This window comes from Sinocyclocheilus rhinocerous, unplaced genomic scaffold (genome assembly GCF_001515625.1).
Source record: "Sinocyclocheilus rhinocerous isolate Xijiao unplaced genomic scaffold, SAMN03320098_v1.1 scaffold708, whole genome shotgun sequence".
In the NCBI taxonomy this organism is placed as follows: domain Eukaryota; kingdom Metazoa; phylum Chordata; class Actinopteri; order Cypriniformes; family Cyprinidae; genus Sinocyclocheilus; species Sinocyclocheilus rhinocerous.
Window position 1 is genome coordinate 2,127,246 of NW_015635523.1, and position 11,513 is coordinate 2,138,758.

Here is an 11,513-nt window from a genome sequence, read left to right on the forward strand (position 1 = left end):
AGTTAGAAAGATTTAATTCAAGATAAAAGACATTCTGTTCACAGAAATAGATCACGTCTATAAACACAGTCATTCAGAATGGAGGCGAGCAATGATGGTGAAGGTAATGTTCATTTTAAACAAGCACAATTTGTATCAAAGTGAATCTCTGACTGTTTGACCAACGGAAGTAGGATTGCACATGGCCAGGAAGTTCATCACTCAAGAGTGTGTTCGTGTGCAGAAGTTCCACACACTCTGAGCGCATCGACATGTTTTTAAAGTGGATTACAAACTGTCTTTTATTTTTAACTTTAATTTATCTCACGCATACAGGTAAGAGACTTCAGTTCTGTTTTAAAGCAAAGCCCAATTTCTTAGTTGTGACATACTACATCATTTTTTGACTAATAACAAGGATCCCAGTGATAAGTTAAAAAAATACATCTTATATGTGGTACATTTTCTGTGATCTCTTTCACAGTGGATGTGATATATGTACTGTATTATTGAAGGCAACATTCTGTTGTCAGCTACACTGAAATGTGTCTCAATCCACAGATGCAGAGAATGATTTCAGAGCAACTGAAGGAGAAACTGTCTATCTTCCCTGCCACTCACCCCCTATTGACAGAGTACAAGTTTCTGTAGAGTGGACAAAACATAGTACAAGCAGCACAACTATTTGTCAATGGAATATTAATAACATTACTGGATCTCACACTGGAGACTGCGTTCCTCGTTTCAAATTCAACAGAAAGTCTTTTACACTAAGTATAGAAAATGTTCAGCCCAGTGACTCTGGTCATTACAGCTGTAAAACATCAAGATTAATACCACCACCAATATTAGAGAATACCACAAATGTGACACTCCAAGTTGAAGGTGAGTGTCATTCATAAATTATTATGTTTTTAATTGTTTACTTCTTGTAGACCATCTAGCCTAGATGTCAGTAATAAGCATCTAAACATCATAACATTTCTCTCCGCTGCAGTTCGTCCACATCTGTCTCTGCAGAAACTGAACAGCAGTAATGTCACCTGTATCCATCTGCTCTGCTCTATGGAGGGTCTGACGACTGAGCTGGTGAACTTCACCTGGAGCCGAGAGGGTCAAAGTTCACTTCATCCATTCAAATCTTATGCCACGAACAGTGAGCTGCGTCTGTGTAAACCTGACTGGAGTGACGGAGACACAATCACCTGTTACGCCAGCTACTCAAGCACACAAACTCAAAGAAGTATACAACTCACTTCACAGAAAGATTCTGACAAAGGTGGGTCATTTTAACTACCTATTACTTTAACCAGGACAAACTAGAGTAAAGTGTACCAGTTCAGCAATGCTGTTCAATGGCCTTTAAACTTTCCAAGGAAATTAATTACAATTATTTATTAATTAAATAAAAAAAATTTTTAAAAATCAACTAACCTGAGATCTATTTTTCCAGAACTCGAACAGAACTTTCCAGTTGTTTGCATGGCCATTTTCAGCTTCTTCATCATCTGCATTGTTTTCATCTGGATACTGTTCTGCGTGTCCAAACATAAGACCTCCAACTGATGTGCGTGTGATTTGGTTAGAATATCTAGTCCAGTTTTAATTTGATTTGAATGTGAACTAAATTTAGTGTCTGTAAAAGACTTGTGTCATCCTGCAGAGTCTGACCTGCTGCCCTGGACCATCAGCATGAAAGCTGTAGAAGAGTAAACACGCTGTAATATTTTTTTTAAATTATACTTTTTTATGATGCTTTGGATTACGCTTTCTTAGACATGGCTGTTTTTTTTTTGTTTTTTTTTTCCCTAGAACTTTAATGTAAGCAAATTTTCCTTGACTGTGCTGTTAAAATCAAAATATTTCTGTTTTATGTACTCAGTATTACTTCTAAATAAGCATCTATATACAAAGAATTTTCTTGTCCAACAAATGCATAAAACCAAGCTTTTTTATTAAAATGAAAGCTGAAGGTGTCATATGACTTGGTGCTCTAAATATGGTGTCCTGCCTCATTTAAAGGGATAGTTCCCAAAAATGAAAATTGTCATAATTTCCTCACCATGGTAATGTTGCAAATCCGTAAGACTTACTTTCTTTGTAAAACATTAAAGGGGTCATATGATGCTGCTAAAAAGAACATTATTTGGTGTAATGAAATGTGTTTATGCAGTTTAAGGTTAAAAAAACATTATTTTCCACATACTGTACATTATTGTTTCTCCTCTATGCCCCGCCTTTCTGAAACGCGTCGATTTTTACAAAGCTCATCGGTCTGAAAAAGCGAGGTGTGCTGTGATTGGCCAGCTATCCAGTGCGTTATGATTGGCCGAATACCTCAAGCGTGAGACGGAAATGTTATTTCCCTTACCATACTGTGATGCCCTGTCAGACCGGATGTGAAATCTGTTTTGTTTTCCCCTATACAACGAAAATACATGGTGATCATTGGCTGTCAAGTTCAGTTCACTTTTAGTTTATTACACCCCTGGTTCCCTCGCATACTAAACCAAAATTGCAGTGCTAGACTGTCCCTGGTGCCCCCTCAAAACATTAAGACCATGACGCTTCTGTCTGTACTAGTAGGAGGATTGTGAAATTCTGTGGTCTCCCTTTCAAGAATGCTTTTACGTGGAAAGAAGAACCTCTGAAAAACAGAAAACAGACTCCATGTTCTTACATCCCTCCATGTTTCAAAATAAAATGCATTTTTAAAAATGTTACCAGTACTCTTTATTTCCTTTTCCTCTATGCCATCAAATATACATCAACAAAGAAAATGAGTTAGAAAGATTTAATTCAAGATAAAAGACATTCTGTTCACAGAAATAGATCACGTCTATAAACACAGTCATTCAGAATGGAGGCGAGCAATGATGGTGAAGGTAATGTTCATTTTAAACAAGCACAATTTGTAACAAAGTGAATCTCTGACTGTTTGACCAACGGAAGTAGGATTGTTTTTTTGTTTTTTTTGACTTGTGATCTAGATTGTAGGAGGGCACATGGCCAGGAAGTTCATCACTCAAGAGTGTGTTCGTGTGCAGAAGTTCCACACACTCTGGGCGCATCGACATGTTTTTAAAGTGGATTACAAACTGTCTTTTATTTTTAACTTTCATTTATCTCACGCATACAGGTAAGAGACTTCAGTTCTGTTTTAAAGCAAAGCCTAATTTCTCAGTTGTGACTTATACTACATCATTTTTTGACTAATAACAAGGATCCCAGTGATAAGTTTAAAAAATACATCTTATATGTGGTACATTTTCTGTGATCTCTTTCACAGTGGATGTGATATATGTACTGTATTATTGAAGGCAACATTCTGTTGTCAGCTACACTGAAATGTGTCTCAAACCACAGATGCAGTGAATGATTTCAGAGCAATTGAAGGAGAAATTGTCTATCTTCCCTGCCACTCACCCCCTATTGACAGTGTACAAGTTTCTGTAGAGTGGACAAAACATAGTACAAACAGCACAACTATTTGTCAATGGAATATTAATAACATTACTGGATCTCGCACTGGAGACTGCTTTCCTCGTTTCAAAATCAACAGAAAGTCTTTTACACTAAGTATAGAAAATGTTCAGCCCAGTGACTCTGGTCATTACAGCTGTAAAACATCAAGATTAATACCACCACCAACATTAGACAATACCACAAATGTGACACTCCAAGTTGAAGGTGAGTGTCATTCATAAATTATTATGTTTTTAATTGTTTACTTCTTGTAGACCATCTAGCCTAGATGTCAGTAATAAGCATCTAAACATCATAACATTTCTCTCCGCTGCAGTTCGTCCACATCTGTCTGTGCAGAAACTGAACAGCAGTAATGTCACCTGTATCCATCTGCTCTGCTCTATGGAGGGTCTGACGACTGAGCTGGTGAACTTCACCTGGAGCCGAGAGGGTCAAAGTTCACTTCATCCATTCAAATCTTATGCCACGAACAGTGAGCTGCGTCTGTGTAAACCTGACTGGAGTGACGGAGACACAATCACCTGTTACGCCAGCTACTCAGACACCCAAACTCAAAGAAGTATACGCCTGCCCTCACAGAGTGATTCTGACAAAGGTGGGTCATTTTATCACTTTAACAGGGACAAACTAGAGCGTAATATTTCATGTAATAAACCACTATCCGTAACAATTCAGCAAATTTACACTAATCTAAATTGCTTTCAGTGTGCCAAACTGCTAGTAGAAAAAAATCACACACATACTTGTTTAAATGTTAGAAATATAGAACAGTATGTTTAAATAACGGGCTTCGAATTTAACCAGACTAAAATACATATGTGACCCTGGACCACAAAACCAGTCATAAGGGTCAATTTTTTGTGAAATTGAGGTTTATACATCAGAATAAATAAGCTTTCCATTGATGTATGGTTTGTTAGGATAGGACAATATTTGACCGAGATACAACTATTTGAAAATCTGGAATCTGAGGGTGCAAAAAAAATCAAAATATTGAGAAAATCGCCTTTAAAGTTGTCCAAATGAAGTTCTTAGCAATGCATATTACTAATCAAAAATTACGTTTTGATATATTTACGGTAGGAAATTTACAAAATATCTTCATGGAACATGATCTTTACTTAATATCCTAATGATTTTTGGCATAAAAGAAAAATTGATCATTTTGACCCATACAATGTATTGTTGGTTATTGCTACAAATATACCCATGCTACTTATGACCGGTTTTGTGGTCCAGGGTCACATATGTGATGTGAAGGATCATATGTGAAGGATATGTGTGTACGCCTATGTACCTCCAAATACTTAATAACAACTTTTTAAAATGTTTCTGAATTTCTTAAGCAGTTCTGTCAAGCAATCTGTATTGTTATTAGTAAAAACTAAAAAATACAAAGCAAACATTAATTTTAGTACAAATTAGAAATAGCATTCTGAGTTCCATTAGGAAAGTCACTGTGATGCTCTCTAGCAGACTGCTTGGTCCGATCAGTTGAGATTGTTGCTGTTTTCCTTTTGTCTGTCAAACATTCATCTGTCTGATGTTCATGATCTGATCGTACCCCGTTTATGACCATTACAGTTGTCCAGCTGTTGACCATCTCATGCAGTGCTGCTGCAGGCCTCATCCTCTGCATCATCCTTACCATTGTTATTTGCAAATGTGAGTATGATTATGTTTGATTATTTAACAGTTATTATAACTCAGATTAAATAACATTAAATAACTGTGACTGATAAAAATAGGAAACTGCATATGACGAAAGTTTTTTTCTGTCATACGTTTCATAATAATGCAAGTTTAGAAATAGTTTGACAGTTAAAAAAAGAAGGCAAGAATTTGCATCCTTCTCTATGTCTATTTCTGCTTTCTGTCACCGTGACGTCAAAATCTTACGCACAGCATTTTTATATTTTCAGGAAAATATCTCAAATTAAAAACATTGCATGTCTGTTTGTAGCATATGGTGAACCAAAACAGCTAAAAGATGGTAGGACAGATTACTAGTCCTAGCCGATCTAGTCTTCCTCGTCTCCCAGCCTGACCAGCTGACAAAACCCCTCTAAAACCACCCAGCAGGACAGGTGAAAACCAGCTTGAAGAGACTGGGAGACCTGTTTAATCCAGTTAAGAACAACAAGCTGGCTGGATTTATATCTTATTTTCATTAGGGAATATGGCTAACACCAAGTTACCACAGTTTAACAAAAACAGAAAACAATACCTTTAGTAGCCAGTTACATAGGGAAGGTAAACAGGTACAGTAAATTTGTCTACTGATGTATTTATAGTCCTCACGGATCCCTCAAAACTTTATATAAAGGCAATATACGGAGGCCTACCAGTCGATATTGGAAAATTATTTTTATAGACCTCCACTAGATGGTGACAAAAGCAAACGTCTATTCGTTCTCAACTGAAACCGGCCTCAGCTGGTTGGCAGGTTTAGCTGGTCTTCAGGACTGGTCATAGCTGGTTTGCAGGCTCGTTTTAGAGGGGCTTTGACCACTTCTTTAGTTGGTTGGGCTGTTGACCAACCAGATTAAACCAGCTGAAAACAAGCTTGACCAGGCTGGGAGATCAGCTTAAACCAGATGAGACCAGCCAACCAGCAAGTTACTGCAGTAACACTAACATTATCATAAAAAAGATATGTCTACACTGTTTAAAAAGAGATAGAACAGGTATTTTTATATGCATTTACAGCCGATGCATTATTTCAGTAGATTAACTTTAGATTTTCAATTATATTAATATGTTAAATTAACCTAACATTTTTTTATTTGTGAAAAGGAACTATGTTGTGCTTCTGTTTTGTGTTCTTTGTATTTGTCTGTTTTTTTGTCTGTCTAACTTGGTGTCTGTTTAATTTTGTAGGCAGAAAGCAAGACGAAAATGGATCTATAGTGTTCAGCAATAAAGTCTATGAGAACTTCAGTTTCGCCATGGCCCGTCAGAACACACAGTCCAATGATAAACCACAGCCAGAAGAGTGTATTTATGAGAACTAACTGCTGCTGCTTATATAACCTTTGCTTTAAAGCCAGATCGGCCCAGTTTTTACGAAGGCAGTATGATGTAGGCAAAAGTGTGTTAAGTGGTTTAGCTAAGATATTTGATGGTGCACTGCGAATGTGAAGCAAAAGCTTTCTGTATTGTTTACAATGCCTTCACTGACTTCAAACACTGTAAGCAGGCACTTTAAACAATCAGTAACTGTTTTCGTTGTGTTTAAGCACTGTAGGTGCACTAAACTATTATGTCTTCTAAATTAAACTGAATTAAATTATGATAATGAGCAAGGATCTCATATCCGTTTTCTTTCATACAATGCAAAGGCATTATTAAAATTTCTCTTTGCACTTTTTGTTGTATGAATTTTCTTTTTTGTATGGGGCCAATTATACTGTAATATTTCATTACTTGTAAATAAATCACACATTGTATGTCTTTTGTGTCAAAGCCTCTCTGCTGTCAAACCAAACTGCAGAAAATTATTTCACACTTATTCACATCTGTCCTCTGGTCAACTTTGGGTTGCAATGAAAAATGCAAAAATCACTATATCACTTAATAATGGCCATAGTTGGGGCAAAGTTATCTTCTATTGTGAGTACATGCCTATGGTTTATTTAGTGAAAATGTACAGTATATATTTACAAACTTTGCTCCTTTTAGTACATGGGTGCCTCACAAATCTGAAACGATTTTTTTCTAATTTGGTCTAAATGGAAATTTAGATTGTGTTCTTATTTATTTTATTCAATGTTTGTATGTACAGTATGTATGAGTCAGTCATTTATTAGAATGTTTCTATTAATTTCCTCTTTGTACAATGTATAATAAATACAAAAAGGTATTTGATGGGATTCAGATATGTTCATAACCAATGCTTTACTTAAAGAGGAAATCACCACCTTAACCCATTTCACAGCATGAGACACTTAAGCAAAGCACATGAGGAGGATGCAACGCACAATACTTTTCATGGACAGAGAGATGGTGAGTGTATGTTTCATACAAATATTTGAAAACAATTATAGATAAATATGAATATGATGCAACTTGAAAGCATCCTTTGCTTTAGTTGTTATATTAAAACAGTAGTTATTCATATCACTCTATTTTAAAAAGTACCGAAAGGGATAGTTCAACCAAAAACATAAATTCTGTCTTCATTAACTCACCTCAGTGTTTCCTCAGTGTTTTTCTTTGATCTGTTGTTGGTGGATACTTCTGTCTTCAGCTTTCAGTAAAAAAAAAGAAAAAAAGATACATTTATGAATAATATGACACAGAAAGCATGACAGCAGTTCTGCAAACATTAAATCATACACGCATGTGTTCATATTTATTACATGGGAATACATGGAACAAACAAAATTGTGAAGATCACAGCAGATTAATATATATTCCAGAAACTAAGGAAATAATATTCGAGCTCTTAAATCTTCAAATGAAAGATACCGGCACATACGCCTGTACTGTGAGGAGGATTGTAAAACCACCTCAAGTGGAGCTGGGAGTTCAAAGAGTTCAAGTTATTGGTAAATCACTTCTTTATAATCAGGAAAAAAAACACATTACAGATAGATAGATAGATCTGAATGATGTAAGTAATATTGCATTTGTGTATTAATCCTTCCACCGTTCACAGTGCGTCCCGCCTTGTCTCTGTCCTGTGTGAAGAGGCCTGATGGATCTCCCATGATTCTGTGCTCTGTGCTCTGAGACGTCCTCAACAGCACATACTCAAACAAATCATTCAATGGATTCTTCAGTTATCAATCATACCTTATACTGCCACCACAAACCTTCAATGATACAATCTACTCCTGCTGGGTAAATCATTCATCCCTAAACAAACCACTGGTGGGCAATTTATCAAGCTCTGTCTGCTATGAGAAAGGGGGTAAGTTTTTCTTGTTTAAATGCATTGTATACTGTATGATATAATGACATATCTGTAAGAAATAGCCTATAATGTGGTTTATAACAGGCTTTTGCAATAATTCTGTTTTGTAGATTTAATTGAGGCTCTGGCAGTGGCATTTGTTATCTCTGCGGTTTTGACAGTCTTTTTGATGATTTTTGTAGTCCTGTAGGCAAATGTAACATTAAGTCTCAGGTATGAACTCTGTCTCTATATTAAGCATCTTATTTTTTTATTTCTATTTAAAATGTCATTCTGATTCTGTAACTGAATACTGGAATGCTTATTACCAAGAATTTTATTGGTAAACCTTAATGACCTTGTCTACGAACAAAAAATTGACAGTTGTCTATGAACGTGAATCAAATTAACAGATGTTACAGGGCTCCATGGCTGTGCCTAAAATGGTCGCATTTGCCACCAAAAAAATATTAATTTGCTAGTGAATTTTTTGCTGACATCGGCACTTCCGACTATGTTGTGACTTAAAATTTGCATGTAATTCCTTTTTTTCCTGCTGGTTTTGCGAACACTTCTGTTGCTATGTTGACGTAATAAACTGAGACGATGTGCATCAAAGTTTTAGTTGGGGGGGGTTTAGTGAAAAAAAGACCTTAGTCCTCGCACCTCTGCCGAACACCAGCGTTGACAGCACACCCACACCAGCTAAAAGCATGGCTCCAGTTGGCAGCTTGAGATAATCGCAATAAATAATCGCAATAAGCTTTGTGCGCTGTTACCTTTAAATAAACAAAGTATCAGCTTTAAAATTCTGCCAAATTCATAACGAATTTGCGATCGTTTTAGCGCCTCAGCTCAAGCGGGACATGGGCCTACTCATATACTGTAGCACGAAATAAACATGAATGGACACCAAAGGTTATATTACAAGATACAGTAGAAATTACCTACAGTACAAATTCCTGAAATGTCTCATGTAATCACTCATTCTGTTGTCCAAACTGCAGAAAACGTGTAAAGCTTGTAAACAATATCTACCTCAGAATAACCATCGGCGTCCCTAATAAACTCATCAGTCAGCTAAATAACTATAAAGAGGGGCATTATGATAGATATATATGCGCTATATTGCATATTGATATTTTTACTTAACCTGTTATAAAATTCAACACTTCCTATAAAATTGCATGTTACTAATAAAAAACAGACTGGATGTTTGCAAGACATATGACAACATTTATAGGATGCATTGAAGAGGAGCCCAAACTGCACTCAATGGCTAAGTGATGCTGACATAGTTATGGATACTGTGTAATAAACATAGTATCCACAACTAGTTACACAGATTCTCTGTAATAAACAATTCTTTGTAACTTTATACAGTTCTAAAGTCGGAAAATGTTTAGTTCTCACTTTAAGTGAACCTTAGTTCCCAGGACATTTACAAGATCAATTAAAATGCTGATGCTGTAAAAGGAAGGGGGACATAAGCACATGACAGTATGATTGAAATGTTATAGTGTTAAAAGAATAAAATAAATAAAACACATATTCTGTTGCACTTAAAAAAAATAATTTGATGCCATTTTTTTTGTCTGAAGCCCTGTTGTTATTTCTTTCAAGTAGTAATAGGGGGTTAATTTCATCTCGTATGTGATCAACCTTCATCACTTTGTGTATCTGCTCTTCCGGTAAGAGCACTTCACTAGTCTGTGGGTGTGTGTCAATCAGCAACGGAGCACCCTATAGCTTGTCAATCAGTAGGCCTATGTTGTGCACACATATCGAGGCACTGGTATGGACCCTGGCTCATATTTGGACATACTGTCAGTGTACAACATTGTACATCACCGCTGGTATTAATCAGCAACAGGCACAACCTACCTTTTTCAATATATTTTTTAAATGTTTTATAAACACATTGTTACATATCCTTACAACATTTCAGCCGAATATGAATTACAAATGTAACTAGATGTGTTCACTACCTGTCTAGTGATGTGTGCATAGGCCTATGTGTCAAATCATCTATCACGTGTCATAATTCTCAGTATAGAGCATAGTGAGCATCGATACTCCCTGGGTTTACCGTGCATTGGTGCACTGGAAGGATTTTGCGACTGAAAACCCACTGAAGTGGCCAACTGCTTGATCAGTGCCCTAATTAATGAATTAGGGAGCTGAATGAGATGCACCCAATGTTTGCTGTAGTGAGTGTCACATCTGAGCCAGTACTCCATGATCACCTGCAGTCTGAGACACTGTATTCAACTTGTGACCATCATCCAGTCCCGTGCAGCCAAGAAACACTGACTGAAGACGTTTACAATAATAGTTTTTCAAATCAATGTGTATCTTAATCATTCAGTACCCTGGCACAATTTTACAAGTGGCCATTTTACACAGAACGTGTTTTTGCATTACACTATGCTGCTTTTCTGTTGCATTTCTATGTAAACATGCATTAGACTTCTCGCTTGAGACTTCTGCAGGGTTGCATGCATGACACAGTGTTCTAAAAACAAAGTGTTTAAATTAGCCAAACTGAAGATCAACTTTTAAAAAACTTTGATATGCTGCATTTCACCCTCCCCCCATTCATCTGCCCTCCCTCTTGCATTTTTAAATGCAAAAATGCGTTCTGTGTTAACGGAAATCAAGCCACATCGCACTCATAATCGAGCTCTCTGAATATCATGTTTCTGTTAAAAAACAGTGTAGCTATAGCTTCATATATAGCCCCTATGTAAATGATCATGTGGAAATAGCTTTCAAAGAACTTCTTATGACAGCCTTATGAAGTGCAGCAAAAAGGTATGCAACCCAGGCAGTAGAGGTCATAAGTAATTAAACCTTTATTTATTTTACATGTACTGCCTTTGCATGTTTACCAATGACCTACATCAAGCTTTGATGCATCACCTGCTTCGACATATCTTTACAACCTCCCACATGGTGTGGTTAAAATAACCAGACCACTTCATTGCTTTAAGTGCAGTTGCCCAATCAGAGCATAAAGATGTTGATCTATAAGAGAGGTTTTGGTGGAGGCAGCAAATGAGGTCTACAGGACATTGGGTATATCCATTTGTTTCAGAGCATTACTACACTGTACATCTGTTATACTGGTACAATCCAATCAAAAAAT

General features: G+C 36.5%; 2 protein-coding genes across 2 annotated transcripts; both read left to right on the top strand.

Annotated features, from left to right (window-relative positions):
• The first annotated feature begins 215 nt into the window (after window positions 1–215).
• LOC107747053 (uncharacterized) lies at window positions 216–1,819 on the top strand. The gene is made up of 4 exons (XM_016561467.1): window positions 216–315; window positions 541–864; window positions 977–1,258; window positions 1,433–1,819. The coding sequence occupies exons 1-4, from the start codon at window positions 252–254 to the stop codon at window positions 1,543–1,545; spliced, it is 783 nt and encodes a 260-aa protein (XP_016416953.1). The 5' UTR covers window positions 216–251; the 3' UTR covers window positions 1,546–1,819.
• A 1,191-nt stretch (window positions 1,820–3,010) lies between these two features.
• LOC107747054 (uncharacterized) lies at window positions 3,011–7,218 on the top strand. The gene is made up of 5 exons (XM_016561468.1): window positions 3,011–3,118; window positions 3,346–3,669; window positions 3,782–4,063; window positions 5,053–5,133; window positions 6,349–7,218. The coding sequence occupies exons 1-5, from the start codon at window positions 3,055–3,057 to the stop codon at window positions 6,480–6,482; spliced, it is 885 nt and encodes a 294-aa protein (XP_016416954.1). The 5' UTR covers window positions 3,011–3,054; the 3' UTR covers window positions 6,483–7,218.
• The last annotated feature ends 4,295 nt before the right edge of the window (window positions 7,219–11,513 follow it).